Consider the following 16987-nt stretch of genomic DNA (forward strand, 5'->3'; position numbering starts at 1 on the left):
CTGATGTCCCCTGGGGGTCCCAGTGGTGTCACCCTATGGGGGTCCCAGTGGTGTCACTTACGGGGTCCCGGTGGTGTCACCCCATGGGGGTCCTGATGTCCCCTGGGGGTCCCAGTGTCACCCTATGGGGGGTCCCAGTGGTGTCACCTATGGGGGTCCCGATGGTGTCACCCTACGGGGGTCCCAGTGTCACCTATGGGGGTCCTGATGTCCCCTGGGGGTCCCAGTGTCACCTATGGGGCTCCCAGTGTCACCTATGGGGGTCCTGGTGTCCCCTGGGGGTCCCAGTGTCACCCTATGGGGGTCCCGGTGGTGTCACCCCATGGTGTCACCCTATGGGGGTCCTGATGTCCCCTGGGGGTCCCAGTGTCACCTGTGGGGGTCCTGATGTCCCCTGGGGGTCCCAGTGTCACCCTATGGGGGTCCCGGTGGTGTCACCCCATGGTGTCACCCTATGGGGGTCCCAGTGGTGTCACCCTATGGGGGTCCTGATGTCCCCTGGGGGTCCCAGTGTCACATATGGGGGTCCCGGTGGTGTCACCCCATGGTGTCACCCTATGGGGGTCCCAGTGTCACCTGTGGGGGTCCTGATGTCCCTTGGGGGTCCCAGTGTCACCTATGGGGGTCCCAGTGTCACATATGGGGGTCCTGATGTCCCCTGGAGGTCCCAGCGTCACCTATGGGGGTCCTGGTGTCACCCTGGGGGTCCCAGTGTCACTTATGGGGCTCCCAGTGTCACCTGTGGGGATCCTGATGTCCCCTGGGGGTCCCAGTGGTGTCACCCCATGGTGTCACCCTATGGGGGTCCCAGTGGTGTCACTTATGGGGTCCCAGTGGTGTCACCCTATGTGGGTCCCGGTGGTGTCACCCCATGGGGGTCCTGATGTCCCCTGGGGGTCCCAGTGTCACCCTATGGGGGGTCCCGGTGGTGTCACCCTATGGTGTTACCCTATGGGGGGTCCCAGTGGTGTCACCTATGGGGGTCCCAGTGGTGTCACCCTATGGGGGTCCCAGTGGTGTCACCCCATGGTGTCACCCTATGGGGGTCCCAGTGGTGTCACTTATGGGGTCCCAGTGGTGTCACCCTATGGGGGTCCTGATGTCCCCTGGGGGTCCCAGTGTCACATATGGGGGTCCTGGTGTCCCCTGGAGGTCCCAGCGTCACCTATGGGGGTCCTGGTGTCACCCTGGGGGTCCCAGTGTCACCTATGGGGCTCCCAGTGTCACCTATGGGGGTCCTGATGTCCCCTGGGGCTCCCAGTGTCACCTGTGGGGGTCCTGGTGTCCCCTGGGTGTCCCAGTGTCACCCTATGGGGGTCCCGGTGGTATCACCCCATGGTGTCACCTATGGGGTCCCAGTGGTGTCACCCTATGGGGGTCCTGATGTCCCCTGGGGCTCCCAGTGTCACCTGTGGGGGTCCTGATGTCCCCTGGAGGTCCCAGCGTCACCTATGGGGGTCCTGGTGTCCCCTGGGGGTCCCAGTGTCACCCTATGGGGGTCCCGGTGGTGTCACCCCATGGTGTCACCCTACGGGGGTCCTGATGTCCCCTGGGGGTCCCAATGTCACCCTATGGGGGTCCTGGTGGTGTCACCCCATGATGTGTCACCTATGAGGTCCCAGTGTCACCCTATGGGGGGTCCCGGTGGTGTCACCCTATGGTGTTACCCTATGGGGGGTCCCAGTGGTGTCACCTATGGGGGTCCCAGTGGTGTCACCCTATGGGGGTCCCAGTGGTGTCACCCCATGGTGTCACCCTATGGGGGTCCCAGTGGTGTCACTTATGGGGTCCCAGTGGTGTCACCCTATGGGGGTCCTGATGTCCCCTGGGGGTCCCAGTGTCACCTATGGGGGTCCTGATGTCCCCTGGGGGTCCCAGTGTCACCTATGGGGCTCCCAGTGTCACCTATGGGGGTCCTGGTGTCCCCTGGGGGTCCCAGTGTCACCCTATGGGGGTCCCGGTGGTGTCACCCCATGGTGTCACCCTACGGGGGTCCTGATGTCCCCTGGGGGTCCCAGTGTCACCTGTGGGGGTCCTGATGTCCCCTGGGGGTCCCAGTGTCACCCTATGGGGGTCCCGGTGGTGTCACCCCATGGTGTCACCCTATGGGGGTCCCAGTGGTGTCACCCTATGGGGGTCCTGATGTCCCCTGGGGGTCCCAGTGTCACATATGGGGGTCCCGGTGGTGTCACCCCATGGTGTCACCCTATGGGGGTCCCAGTGTCACCTGTGGGGGTCCTGATGTCCCTTGGGGGTCCCAGTGTCACCTATGGGGGTCCCAGTGTCACATATGGGGGTCCTGATGTCCCCTGGAGGTCCCAGCGTCACCTATGGGGGTCCTGGTGTCACCCTGGGGGTCCCAGTGTCACTTATGGGGCTCCCAGTGTCACCTGTGGGGATCCTGATGTCCCCTGGGGGTCCCAGTGGTGTCACCCCATGGTGTCACCCTATGGGGGTCCCAGTGGTGTCACTTATGGGGTCCCAGTGGTGTCACCCTATGTGGGTCCCGGTGGTGTCACCCCATGGGGGTCCTGATGTCCCCTGGGGGTCCCAGTGTCACCTTATGGGGGGTCCCGGTGGTGTCACCCTATGGTGTTACCCTATGGGGGGTCCCAGTGGTGTCACCTATGGGGGTCCCGATGGTGTCACCCTACGGGGGTCCCGATGCTGCCGCTGACCCCCCCCTTCCCCCCCCCCCCCCCCCCCCCCCAAATAGGTACGACAACGAGTTTGGCTACAGCAGCCGCGTGGCCGATCTGCTCAGCTTCATGTACAGCCGGGAGCTCTGAGTGCCACCAATGTCACCACTGCCACCGATGTCACCACTGCCACCACTGCCCCCACTGCCCCCACGGCCACCACTGCCACCACGGCCACCACTGCCTGCCACCATCCCCGCCCCCTTTGGAGGACCGTAACTGTCACCGCTGGAGGACCAAAGTGTCGCCGCTCTGTTGTCACCCCCGCTGTCCCCTGTGGGGCCCATTGGTGTCCCCCCCCCCCACATTGGGTCCTATTATCCACCCCATTGAGTCCCGTTGTGTCCCCCATTGTGTCCCGTTGTCCCCCCCCATTGATTCCCATTGTCCCCCCCATTGACCTCCCCCTCATTGAGTCCCATTGTCCCCCCATTGTGTCCCATTGTCACCCCCCATTGTGTCCCATTGGGTCCCATTGTCCCCCCCATTGAGTCCCATTGTCCCCCCATTGTGTCCCATTGTCCCCCCATTGAGTCCCATTGTGTTCCATTGTCCCCCCCATTGAGTGCCATTGTCCCCCCATTGTGTCCCGTTGTCCCCCCCCATTGAGTCCCATTGTGTTCTATTGTCCCCTCATTGAGTCCCATTGTGTCCTCCATTGTGTCCCATTGTCCCCTCCCACTGAGTCCCATTGGGTGCCATTGTGTCCCGTTGTCCCCCCCCATTGATTCCCATTGTCCCCCTCCATTGACCTCCCCCTCATTGAGTCCCATTGTCCCCCCATTGTGTCCCATTGTCCCCCCATTGAGTCCCATTGTGTCCCATTGTCCCCCATTGGGTTCCATTGTCCCCCATTGAGTCCCATTGTGTCCCATTGTCCCCCATTGGGTTCCATTGTCCCCCGTTGGGTTCCATTGTCCCCCCCATTGAGTCCCATTGTCCCCCATTGGGTCCCATTGTGTCCCATTGTCCCCCATTGGGTTCCATTGTGTCCCAATGTCCCCCCATTGAGTCCCATTGTCCCCCATTGGGTCCCAATGTCCCCCCATTGTCCCCCATTGCCCCCCGTTGTGTCCCCGCGGTTCCCCACCCGCCCCAATAAAGCTGTGAAGCGCTGTCCGTGGTCCTGAATGGGGGGGGTGTGGCGTCACCTGGCCCCGCCCACGGAAGTGATGTACCAGCGGGGGGCGCGGCCACTGGCCCGACCGGAAGTGCGCTGTTTCCCGCCGCTCTCAGACGGCTCCTATAGGTCCGCTCGGCGGAAGTGTGGCGTTATGCCCCGCCCGCGCGAGGCGTGGCCATCGCCGTCACCGGAAGTGCTGCGCCGTTCCCCTCAGGGGCCGCCTACAGATCCGCCCGGCGGAAGCGCGGCGATGCGCCCCGCCCACAGGGGGGCGTGGCTGGAGCGCCAACCGGAAGCGCTGCGGCGTTCCCAGCACGGCGATTGGCCCATCCCAGCGCGGGGGCGGGGCCACGGGACACGTGAGGCGGAAGTGGCTGTAGCCGCCGCTGTGCCCGGCGCTGTCCGGTCCCCGTCCCGTCCCGTCCCCGTTCCCCCCTTCCCCCCCCCCCGCCATGACGCTGTTCCACTTCGGGAACTGCTTCGCTCTCGCATACTGCCCCTATTTCATCACCTACAAATGCAGCGGGCTGTGAGTGCCGGGGGGGGAGGGGGGGGGGGCAAAGGGGGGGACGGGGAGTGGGGTTGGGGGGCAATGGGGGGCAGTGGGGGCAGTGGGTGTGGGGTTGGGGGGCAATGGGGAGCAATGGGGGGACTGGGTGTGGGACTGGGGGGCAGTGGGGGCATTGGGAGTGGGGTTGGGGGGCAATGGGGGGACTGGGTGTGGGACTGGGGGGCAATGGGGGCAATGGAAGTGGGGCTGGGGGGGAATGGGGGGCAGTGGGGGCAATGGAAGTGGGGTTGGGGGGCAATGGGGAGCAATGGGGGCAATGGAAGTGGGGCTGGGGGACAATGGGGGCAGTGGGGGCAGTGGGTGTGGGGTTGGGGGGCAGTGGGGGGACTGGGTGTGGGACTGGGGGGCAATGGGGGCAATGGAAGTGGAGTTGGGGGGCAGTGGGGGCATTGGGAGTGGGGTTGGGGGGCAATGGGGGGCAGTGGGGGGCTGGGAGTGGGGTTGGGGGCCACTGGGGGGCAATGGGGGTACTTGGGGTGGGACTGGGGTGCAGTGGGGGCATTGGGAGTGGGGTTGGGGGGCAATGGGGGCAATGGGGGGAACGGGGAGTGGGGTTGGGGGGCAATGGGGAGTAATGGGGGCAATGGAAGTGGGGCTGGGGGGCAGTGGGGGGCAATGGGGGTACTTGGGATGGGACTGGGGGGCAGTGGGGACATTGGGAGTGGGGTTGGGGGGCAATGGGGGGCAGTGGGGGCATTGGGGGTGGGGTTGGGGGGCAGTGGGGGGCAATGGGGGGACTGGGTGTGGGATTGGGGGGCAATGGGGAGCAATGGGGGCAATGGAAGTGGGGTTGGGGGGCAATGGGGGGCAGTGGGGGCATTGGGAGTGGGGTTGGGGGGCACTGGGGGGCAATGGGGGGACTGGGAGTGGGGCTGGGGGGCAATGGGGGGCAGTGGGGGCATTGGGAGTGGAGTTGGGGGGCAATGGTGGGACTGGGAGTGGGGTTGGGGGGCATTGGGGGGGAATGGACTGGGAGTGGGATTGGGGGGCAGTAGGGGGCAATGGGGGTATTGGAAGTGGGGTTGGGGGGCAGTGGGGGACAATGGGGTGCAATGGGGTGCAATGGTGGGACTGGGAGTGGGATTGGGGGGCAGTGGGAGGGGGACTGGGGGGCAATGGGGGCATTGGGAGTGGGGTTGGGGGGCAATGGGGGGACTGGGGGGCAATGGGGAGCAATGGGGGCATTGGAAGTGGGGTTGGGGGGCAGTGGAGGGCAATGGGGGACTGGGAGTTGGATTGGGGGGCAATGGGGGGCAATGGGGGACTGCGAGTGGGGTTGGGGGGCAGTGGGAGGGGGACTGGGGGGCAATGGGGGACTGAGAGTGGGGTTGGGGGGGACTGGGAAGGGGACGGGGGGGGAACTGGGATGGACTGGGAGGGACTGGGAGTGGGGTTGGGGGGGACTGGGATGGATTGGGAGTAGGACTGGAGGGCACTGGGATGAACTGGGAGGGACTGGGATGGATTGGGAGTAGGACTGGAGGGCACTGGGATGGACTGGGAGTGGGACTGGGATGAACTGGGGTGGACTGGGATGGACTGGGAGTGGGACTGGGGGGGACTGGGAGTGGGATTGGGGGGACTGGGATGGACTGGGAGTGGGACTGGGATGAACTGGGATGGGCTGGGAGTGGGACTGGGGGGGACTGGGAATGGGACTGGGGGGACTGGGATGGACTGGGATGAACTGGGCTGGACTGGGACATACTGGGCTGGACTGGGACATACTGGGATGGACTGGGGCATACTGGGCCGTACTGGGAGGTGTGGGTCCTTACTGGGAAAGTTGGGAGCGCTGTGGGGCGCAGTGGGTTTATTGGGATGTGGTGGGACCTTACTGGTCTGTACTGGGGCCCGGTCTGTACTGGTGCATACTGGTCTGTACTGGTGCATACTGGTCTGTACTGGGCCTTACTGGTCTGTACTGGTGCATATTGGTCTGTGCTGGGCCTTACCAGTCTGTACTGGGCTTTACTGGTCTGTACTGGGGCTTACTGGTCTGTACTGGTGTATACCGGTCTGCACTGGGGCTTACTGGTCTGTACTGGTGCATACCAGTCTGTACTGGTGTGTACTGGTGTGTACTGGTGCTTACTGGTGCGTACTGGTGTGTACTGGTGCATACTGGTCTGTACTGGTGCTTACTGGTGCGTACTGGTCTGTACTGGTTTGTACTGGTGCATACTGGTGCGTACTGGTGTGTACTGGTGCGTACTGGTGTGTACTGGTGCTTACTGGTGTGTAGTGGTGCTTACTGGTGCGTACTGGTGTGTACTGGTGTGTACTGGTGCATACCAGTCTGTACTGGTGCATACTGGTCTGTACTGGTGTGTACTGGTGCATACTGGTGTGTACTGGTCTGTACTGGTGTGTACTGGTGTGTACTGGTGCTTACTGGTACGTACTGGTGTGTACTGGTGCATACTGGTGCATACTGGTGCGTACTGGTGTGTACTGGTGCGTACTGGTGCATACTGGTCTGTACTGGTGTGTACTGGTGCGTACTGGTGCATACTGGTGTGAACTGGTGTGTACTGGTCTGTACTGGTGTGTACTGGTGTGTACTGGTGCAAACTGGTGTGTACTGGTGTGTACTGGTGTGTAGTGGTGCATACTGGTGTGTACTGGTGCGTACTGGTGTGTACTGGTGTGTACTGGTGCTTACTGGTGCGTACTGGTGCGTACTGGTCTGTACTGGTGTGTACTGGTGCTTACTGGTGCTTACTGGTGTGTACTGGTGCGTACTGGTGCGTACTGGTCTGTACTGGTGTGTACTGGTGCATACTGGTGCTTACTGGTGCTTACTGGTGCGTACTGGTGCATACTGGTCTGTACTGGTTTGTACTGGGCAGGTCGGAGTACAGCGCGTTCTGGCGCTGTGTGCAGGCGGGAGCCACATATGTGCTGGTGCAGCTCTGCAAGGTGGGGGTGCAGCCCGGCCCCATAGCGCCCCATAGCGCCCCATACAGCCCCATAGCGCCCCATAGCGCCCCATAGAGCCCCATAGTGCCCCATAGCATCCCCATAGTGCCCCATACAGCCCCATAGCACCCCATAGCGCCCCATAGAGCCCCATAGTGCCCCATAGCATCCCCATAGTGCCCCATAGAGCCCCATAGTGCCCCATAGCATCCCCATAGTGCCCCATAGCGCCCCATAGAGCCCCATAGTGCTCCATAGCTTCCCCATAGTGCCCCATAGAGCCCCATAGCACCCCATAGCGCCCCATAGCGCCCCATAGAGCCCCATAGCGCCCCATAGTGCCCTATAGCATCCAGATAGTGCCCCATAGAGCCCCATAGCAACCCCATAGTGCCCCATAGCACCCCATAGAGCCCCATAGTGCCCCATAGCATCCCCATAGCACCCCATAGCATCCCCATAGCGCCCCATAGCGCCCCATAGTGCCCCATAGCATCCCCATAGCACCCCATAGCATCCCCATAGCGCCCCATAGCGCCCCATAGTGCTCCATAGAGCCCTGTAGCACCCCATAGAGCCCCATAGCACCCCATAGCATCCCCATAGAGCCCCATAGCACCCCATAGCATCCCCATAACGCCCCATAGAGCCCCATAGTGCCCCATAGCATCCCCATAGTGCCCCATAGAGCCCCATAGCGCCCCATAGTGCCCTATAGCATCCAGATAGTGCCCCATAGAGCCCCATAGTGCCCCATGGTGCCCCATAACCCCCCCCATAACCCCCCATAGCGTCCCCGTACCCAATACGTGCCCCACATGTGCCCCACATGTTACCCCCCCCAGATGCTGTTCCTGGCCACGTTCTTCCCCACATGGGAGGGACCCTCCGGGGGTTACGATTTGGTGGGGGTGAGTTATGGGGTCGGGGGGGTTATGGGGTAAGGGGGGGGTTATGGGGCAATGGGGGGGGTTATGGGGTCGGGGGGGTTATGGGGCAATGGGGGGGGTTATGGGGTTGGGGGGGGTTATGGGGCAATGGGGGGTTATGGGGTAAAGGGGGAGGTTATGGGGTAAGGGGGAGTTATGGGGTAGGGGGGGTTATGGGGCAATGGGGGGGTTATAGGGTAAAGGGGGGATTATGGGGTAAGGGGGGGGTTATGGGGCAATGGGGGGGGTTATGGGGTCGGGGGGGTTATGGGGCAATGGGGGGGGTTATGGGGTTGGGGGGGGTTATGGGGCAATGGGGGGGGTTATGGGGTCGGGGGGGTTATGGGGCAATGGGGGGGGTTATGGGGTTGGGGGGGATGTGGGGTAAAGGGGGGGGTTATGGGGTAAGGGGGGGGTTATGGGGTCGGGGGGGTTATGGGGCAATGGGGGGGTTATGGGGTTGGGGGGGTTATGGGGCAATAGGGGGGTTATGGGATTAAAGGGGGGGGTTATGGGGTCGGGGGGTTATGGGGTTGGGGGTAATGAGGTAAAAGGGGGGCTATGGGGTAAGAGGGGTTATGGGGTCAGGGGGTTATGGAGTAAGGGGGGGTTATGGGGCAATGGGGGGGGGTTATGGGGTCAGGGGGGTTATGGGGCAATGGGGGTTATGGGGCAATAGGGGGGTTATGGGATTAAAGGGGGGGGTTATGGGGTTGAGGGGGTTATGGGGTAATGGGGGGTAATGGGGTCGGGGGGGGTATGGGGTTGGGGGGGGATGTGGGGTATAGGGTTGGGGGGTAAGGGGGGTTATGGGGTCGGGGGGGTTATGGGGTAATGGGGGGGTTATGGGGTCGGGGGGGTTATGGGGTTGGGGGGGTTATGGGGTTGGGGGGAGTTATGGGGCAATGGGGGGGGTTATGGGGCAATGGGGGGGTTATGGGGTCGGGGGGGTTATGGGGTAATGGGGGGGTTATGGGGTTGGGGGGGATGTGGGGTAAAGGGGGGGGTTATGGGGTAAGGGGGGGGTTATGGGGTCGGGGGGGTTATGGGGCAATGGGGGGTTCTGGGATTAAAGGGGGGGGTTATGGGGTCGGGGGGTTATGGGGTTGGGGGTAATGAGGTAAAAGGGGGGCTATGGGGTAAGAGGGGTTATGGGGTCAGGGGGTTATGGGGTAAGGGGGGGGTTATGGGGTAATGGGGGGGTTATGGGGCAATGGGAGGGTTATGGGGTCGGGGGGGTTATGGGGCAATGGGGGGGTTATGGGGTCGGGGGGGATTATGGGGTAATGGGGGGTAATGGGGTCGGGGGGGGTTATGGGGTAAAGGGGGGGGTTATGGGGCAATGGGGGGGTTATGGGGTCAGGGGGGTTATGGGGACTATATGGCTCTGTGGGGGTTCTGAGGGTTTCTGTGGCTGTGACATTGGGGTGACCCCCCCTATTTCCCCCCCCCCCCCCCCTTAAAGGAGTTCCTGAGGGCGACGGTGGACGCGGCCGATTTGGGGGGGCTGCAGTTGGCGTTGGGGAGGGGGGGGGGGGAAGGGGGAGCACCGCATCCTCGTGGCCGCTATGGGGTGGGCGACCGCAGAGCTGCTCACCTCACGGTACGGGGGGGGATATGGGGGGGGCGTGGGGGGGATATGGGGTTATTGAGGGGGTATGGGGGATATGGGGGGGGTATGGGGTTATTGGGGGGATATGGGGGATATGGGGTTATTGGGGATGATATGGGGGGGATGTGGGGGGATATGGGGGGGTAGAGGGGGGATATGGGGTTATTGGGGGGGTATGGGGGATATGGGGGGGATATGGGGTTATTGGGGGGGTATGGGGGGGATATGGGGGGGTAGAGGGGGGATATGGGGTTATTGGGGGGATATGGAGAGGATATGGGGGGATATGGGGGGGTAGAGGGGGGATATGGGGTTATTGGGGGGGTATGGGGGGGATTTGGAGGGGATATGGGGTTATTGGGGGGATATGGAGGGGATATGGGGGGGATATGGGGTTATTGGGGGGGTATGGGGGGGTATGAGGTTATTGGGGGGGGATATGGGGTTATTGGGGGGGTATGGAGGGGATATGGAGGGATATGGAGGGGATATGGGTGGATGTGGGGTTATTGGGGGGGATATGGGGTTATTGGGGGGATATGGGGGGGATATGGGGTTATTGGGGGGGGTATGGGGGGGATATGGGGTTATTGGGGGGATGTGGGGTTATGGGGGGGATGTGGGGGATATGGGAGGGGGTATGGGGGGGTATGGGGTTATTGGGGGGGGTATGGGGTTATTGGGGGGATGTGGGAGATATGGAGGGGGTATGGGGGGGGTATGGGGTTATTGGGGGAGGTATGGGGGGGATATGGGGTTCTTGGAGGGGGTATGGGGGGGATATGGGGTTACTGGGGGGGGTATGGGGTTATTGGGGAGGATATGGGGGGGTTATTGGGGGGATATGGGGGGATATGTGGTTATTGGGGGGTATGGGGTTATTGGGGGGGATGTGGGGGGATATGGGGGGATATGGGGTTATTGGGGGGATATGGGGGGGATATGGGTTATTGGGGGGGGATAGGGGTGGGGTATGGGGTTATTGGGGGGATATGGGGGTTATTGGGGGGGGTATGGGGCCAGGTTATGGGCTATGGGGCACTATGGGGCCGGGCGGGCCCTGAGCTGTGGGTCTGCCCCATAGCTGCGTCCCGCTGTGGGTCGGAGCGCGCGGCATCGAGTTTGATTGGCGGCACGTGCAGATGGGGCTGGACTCCAACATCAGCCTGGTGAGGGGGGGGGGCACTTGGGGGGCAGCCCCACAAGTGGGGGGGCGCTGCCCCATAGGGGGGTCACTGCCCCATAGATGTTGGTCTCTGCTCTGGGAGGGGGGGGGGGTTGTTATCATACGGGTGAGTTCCAGCCCCATAGATGCACATCTGTGCCCCACACTTATGGGGCTGTGCCCCACATCTATAGGTCTGCTTCACACTTATGGGTCTGCCCCGCTTCTATGGGTCTGTGCCCCACACTTAGGGGTCTGTGCCCCACACTTATGGGTCTGTGCCCCGCACTTATGGTTCTGCCCCACTTCTATGGGTCTGTGCCCCACACTTATGGGTCTGCCTCACACTTATGGGTCTGTGCCCCACACTTAGGGGTCTGTGCCCCACTTCTATGGGTCTGTGCCCCACACTTATGGGTCTGTGCCCCACTTCTATGGGTCTGCCTCACACTTATGGGTCTGTGCCCCATACTTACGGGTCTGTGCCCCACTTCTATGGGTCTGTGCCCAACACTTACGGGTCTGTGCCCCACTTCTATGGGTCTGCCCCACACTTATGGGTCTGTGCCCCACACTTATGGGTCTGTGCCCCCCTTCTATGGGTCTGCCTCACATTTATGGGTCTGTGCCCCACACTTATGGGTCTGCCTCACTTCTATGGGTCTGCCTCACACTTATGGGTCTGTGCCCCACTTCTATGGGTCTGTGCCCCACTTCTATGGGTCTGTGCCCCACACTTATGGTTCTGCCCCACTTCTATGGGTCTGTGCCCCACTTCTATGGGTCTGTGCCCCACACTTATGGGTCTGTGCCCCACTTCTATGGGTCTGCCTCACACTTATGGGTCTGTGCCCCATACTTACGGGTCTGTGCCCCACTTCTATGGGTCTGTGCCCAACACTTACGGGTCTGTGTCCCACTTCTATGGGTCTGCCCCACACTTATGGGTCTGTGCCCCACACTTATGGGTCTGTGCCCCCCTTCTATGGGTCTGCCTCACATTTATGGGTCTGTGCCCCACACTTATGGGTTTGCCTCACTTCTATGGGTCTGTGCCCCACACTTATGGGTCTGCCCCACTTCTATGGGTCTGCCTCACACTTATGGGTCTGTGCCCCACTTCTATGGGTCTGTGCCCCACTTCTATGGGTCTGTGCCCCACACTTATGGGTCTGCCCCACTTCTATGGGTCTGTGCCCCACACCTATGGTTCTGCCCCACTTTTATGGGTCTGTGCCCCACTTCTATGGGTCTGTGCCCCACACTTATGGGTCTGTGCCCCACAGGTGCGTCACGTGGCGGCGGCGGCGCTGCTTTGGGCCTCGGGACGCCACGACCTCCCCCCCAAACTGCGGGTCCCACTTGGGGGGCTGCTGGTGGGCGTGGCCTACGAGGGCTTCCTGACCGGGTGGGTGGGACTTCCGGGTGTGGGCGGGACTTCCGGGGTGGGCGGGGCTAAAAGGGGAGGGGGTGGGGGGGACGGTGGGAATGAATGGGGAGCTATGGGGGGCGGGGCCGCGAAGGGGGCGGGGCTTTGTGGGGGTGGGGCCATTAAGGGGGAGGGGCTCTGTGGTTGGGCGGGGCCGTTAGGGGGCGGGGCTTTGTGTTTGGGGGGGACTTTGGGTGGGCGGGGTCATTAAGGTGGGCGTGGCTTTGTGGGTGGGCGGGGCCATTTAAAGGGCGGGCTTCTGGAGTGGGCGGGGCCTTTGAGTGGGCGGGGCTTTGGTCGTTGGCGGTGCCGTTGAGGGGGCGGGGCTTTGTGGGTTGGCGAGGCCGTTCAGGGGGCGGGGCTTTGGAGTGGGCGGGGCCGTTAAGGGGGCGGGGCTCTGTGGTTGGGCGGAGTCATGGAGGGGGCCGGACTTTGTGGGTAGGCGGGGTCATTGAGGGGGCGGGGCTTTGGGTGGGCGGGGCCATTAAAGGAGGCGGGGCTTCGTGGGTGGGGCCATTAAGGGCGCAGGGCTTTGAGTGGGCGGGGCTTTGTGCGTTCGGGGCCTTTAAGGGGGCGGGGCCATTAGGGGGGCGGGGTTTTGAGTGGGCGGGGCCATGGAGAGGGCTAGGCTTTGTGGGTGGGCGGGGGCATCACGGGGCGGGGCTTTGAGTGGGCATGGCCATTGAGGGGGCCGGGCTTTGTGTGTATGCGGGGCCTTTAAGGGGGCGGGGCTTTGTAGGTGGGCGGGGCCATCACGGGGGCGTGGCTTTGTGGTTGGGCGGGGTCATTAAGGGGGTGGTGCTTTGGGTGGGCGGGGCCGTTGAGTGGGCGTGGCTTTGTGGGTGGGCGGGGCCATTTGGGGCGGGATTTTGAGGGTTGGCAGGGCCATTAAAGGGGCGGATTTTGGGGGTGGGCGTCTATGGGTCCCTGTGGGTCTCTATGGGATTTCTGTCAGGTTTCCATGGGTCTCACTGGGGCTCTACGGGTCTCTATGCAGATCTATGGGGTCTCTGTGGGTCCCTATGGCGCCCCCATGTGTCTCTTTGGGTGTCTATGGGGTTTCTATGGGGCTCTATGGGTCCCTATGGGTCTCTATGGGGTGTCTATGGGTCTCTATGGGGTCTCCATGGGGTCTCCATGGCGTCTTTGTGGGTCCCTATGGGTCTCTATGGGGTCCCTATGGGTCTCTATGGGGTCTCCATGGCGTCTTTGTGGGTCCCTATGGGACTCTATGGGGGGTTCTGTGGGTGTCTATGGGGTCTCTGTGGGTCCCTGTGGGTCTCTATGGGGTCACTATGGATTGCTATGGGTCTCTATGGGTCTCTGTGAGGCACAATGGGGCTCTATGGGGCGCTATGGGGTCTCTATGTGGTCTCTGTGGGGCTCTATGGGGTCGCTATGGGTCTCTATGGCGTCTTTGTGGGTCTCTATGGGTCTCTGTGAGGCACTATGGGGCTCTATAGGGTCACTATGGGTTGCTATGGGTCTCTATGGGTCTCTGTGAGGCACAATGGGGCTCTATGGGGCGCTATGGGGTCTCTGTGTGGTCTCTGTGGGGCTCTGTGGGGCTCTATGGGGTCACTATGGGTTGCTATGGGTCTCTATGGGTCTCTGTGAGGCACAATGGGGCTCTATGGGGCGCTATGGGGTCTCTGTGGGGCTCTATGGGGTCGCTATGGGTCTCTATGGCGTCTTTGTGGGTCTCTATGGGGTCTGCAGTGGCGGCTATGGGGGGGCTGTGGGGGTCTGAGAGGGCGGGACTCGTCGTGGGCGTGTCCCCGCCAAGCTCCGCCCCTTCCGGGGTGGGCGTGTCCCCGCTAAGCCCCGCCCCCTTTGCAGGTGGGCCGCCCAGGCGCTGTCGTTGGGGCCGTGGGGGGCGTTGGGGGTCCGCGCGGTGGGGGCGGCGCTGTTGGGGTTGGGGGCGCTGCGGCTCCTGGTGCCTCTATTGCCCCCCACGTGACGGGGGGACTTCCGCCGGAAGTACCGCCCCCCCACCCCAACACACCCCGGAAGTACCGCGCCCACCCCACCCCACGTGACATGGGGACCCCCGCCTGAAGTACCGCCCCCCACCCCAAACATACCCCGGAAGTACCGCCCCGCACGTGACGAGGGGACGCACACCGGAAGTACCGGACCCCCCTCCCCGAGAGGTGGGGACTCACACCGGAAGTACCGCTCTTTACCCCCCCTCTCTCCCGGAAGTTCCGCCCCCAACCTCTTCACCGGAAGTGCCGCCCCCCACCTCAAACACCCCCCGGAAGTACCCCCATTTCCCCCCCCCTCAAATAAAAGCCCCCCAATGATGTCCCCAAAAGCGCTTTATTGTCATTGCGGGGGGGGTGGAAGGGGGGGGGGGTCCATATTTGGGGCGGGGGTCCATTTTTTCGGGGGGGGGGTTCATTTTGGGGGGGGGGTCCCAGCGGTGGGGGGGGGCTCAGTAGTACAGCTCTCTGTCCCACCAACCTGCAGAGAGAGGGGGGGGTCAGAGGGGGCTCCATTGGGGGGGGGGGGGGGGCAAAGGGACCCCTTTTGGGGGGGTCTATGGGGGGGTTATATAGGAATTGAGGGGGGGTCATATGGGGGGGGGACAAAGGGACCCTATGGGGGGGTCGGGGGGGGCACAGGGAACCCTTTGGGGGGGTTTATGGGGGGTTATATAGGAATTGAGGGGGGGGTCGGGGGGGGCACAGGAACCCCATAGAGAATATATGGGGGGGGGGGTTGGGCTTGGGGGGGGCACAGGGACCCCTTTTGGGGTCTATGGGGGGGTTATATAGGAACTGAGGGGGGGTCGTATGGGGGGGGGACAAAGGGACCCTATGGGGGGGCGGGGGGGGCACAGGGACCCCATAGGGAATACATGGGGGGGCAAAGGGACCCCTTTTGGGGTCTATGGGGGGGTTATATAGGAATTGAGGGGGGATCGTATGGGGGGGGGGGACAAAGGGACCCTATGGGGGGGTCGGGGGGCACAGGGACCCCTTTGGGGGGGGTCTATGATGGGGTTATATAGGAATTGGGGGGGGTCGTCAGGATGGGGGGGACAAAGGGACCCTATAGGGGGGCGGGGGGGGCACAGGGACCCCATAGGGAATACATGGGGGGGGGGGCAAAGGGACCCCTTTTGGGGTCTATGGGGGGGTTATATAGGAATTGAGGGGGGGGTCATATGGAGGGGGGACAAAGGGACCCTATAGGGGGGTCGGGGGGGGCACAGGGACCCCTTTGGGGGGGTCTATGGGGGGGTTATATAGAATTGAGGGGGGGTCGGGGGGGGCACAGGAACCCCATAGGGAATATATGGGGGGGGGGGGGGGATTGGGGGGGGCACAGGGACCCCTTTGGGGTCTATGGGGGGGTTATATAGGAATTGAGGGGGGTCGGGGGGGGCACAGGAACCCCATAGGGAATACATGGGGGGGGGGGGGATTGGGGGGGGCGCAGGGACCCCTTTTGGGGGGTCTATGGGGGGGTTATATAGGAATTGAGGGGGGGTCGTGGGGGGGGGGGACAAAGGGACCCTATGGGGGGGCGGGGGGGCACAGGGACCCCATAGGGAATACATGGGGGGGGGGGGATTGGGGGGGGCGCAGGGACCCCTTTGGGGGGGTCTATGGGGGGGTTATATAGGAATTGAGGGGGGGTCGTATGGGGGGGGGGGGACAAAGGGACCCTATGGGGGGGTCGGGGGGGGCACAGGGACCCCTTTTGGGGTCTATGGGGGGGTTATATAGGAATTGAGGGGGGGTCGGGGGGGGGGGGGACAAAGGGACCCTATGGGGGGGCGGGGGGGGCACAGGGAACCCATAGGGAATACATGGGGGGGGGATTGGGATTGGGGGGGGCACAGAGACCCCTTATATGGGGGTTATATGGGGGTTCTGCGGGGGTCTATATGGGGGGTTCTATGGGGCTTTTGAGGGGGCTCTGGGGGTTATATGGGGGTTATATGGGGGGGCTATATGGGGGATTCTATGGGGCTTTTTGGGGGGGCTCCGGGGGTTATATGGGGGTTATATGGGGGTTATATGGGGGGTCTATATGGGGGTTCTACGGGGGCTTTTTGGGGGGGCTATATGGGGGGTTCTATGGGGCTTTTGGGGGGGTCTATGTGGGGGGTTCTATGGGGCTTTTGGGGGGGGCTCTATGGGGGGCTATATGAGACTTTTTGGGGGGGCTCTATGGGGGTTCTATGGGGGTCCCGGCGGGGCTCTGGGGGTTATATGGGACTTTTTGGGGGGGCTATATGGGGGGTTCTATGGGGCTTTTGGGGGGGGGCTATATGGGGGTTCTATGGGGGTTCCGGGGGGGCTCTGGGGTTATATGGGACTTTTTGGGGGGTTATATGGGGGGTTATATGGGGCTTTTTGGGGGGGGCTATATGGGGGGTTCTGTGGGGCTTTTTGGGGGGGTTATATGGGGGGTTATATGGGGCTTTTTGGGGGGGCTATATTGGGGGTTCTGGGGGGGCTCTGGGGGTTATATGGGGCTTTTGGGGGGGGCTATATGGGGGGCTATATTGGGGTTTTGGGGG

General features: G+C 62.8%; 2 protein-coding genes across 5 annotated transcripts in view; both read left to right on the plus strand.

The window, feature by feature from the left end:
• Positions 1-3133, plus strand: part of LOC107051217 (glyceraldehyde-3-phosphate dehydrogenase-like) — a 33215-nt gene extending 30082 nt beyond the window's left edge. For 2 of the 4 annotated variants that reach the window (XM_040657299.2, XM_040657297.2), the window contains one exon: positions 2717-3132. In XM_040657299.2, coding sequence (XP_040513233.1) covers positions 2717-2789 — 73 coding nt within the window. In that variant the 3' untranslated portion in view covers positions 2790-3132. Of the gene's footprint in view, positions 1-2716 lie in introns of all 4 variants that reach the window. The other 2 variants (XM_040657295.2, XM_040657296.2) reach the window with 2 other exon arrangements.
• A 1044-nt stretch (positions 3134-4177) lies between these two features.
• TMEM147 (transmembrane protein 147) lies at positions 4178-14758 on the plus strand. Its single transcript, XM_040657294.2, is given in 8 exon segments — positions 4178-4351; positions 7246-7315; positions 8161-8226; positions 9710-9772; positions 9774-9847; positions 10941-11025; positions 12308-12429; positions 14290-14758. Coding segments are annotated over 8 exon segments (678 nt in total). The 5' UTR covers positions 4178-4274; the 3' UTR covers positions 14411-14758.
• The last annotated feature ends 2229 nt before the right edge of the window (positions 14759-16987 follow it).

Source organism: Gallus gallus, unplaced genomic scaffold (assembly GCF_016699485.2).
Source record: "Gallus gallus isolate bGalGal1 unplaced genomic scaffold, bGalGal1.mat.broiler.GRCg7b scaffold_100, whole genome shotgun sequence".
Classification (NCBI taxonomy): domain Eukaryota; kingdom Metazoa; phylum Chordata; class Aves; order Galliformes; family Phasianidae; genus Gallus; species Gallus gallus.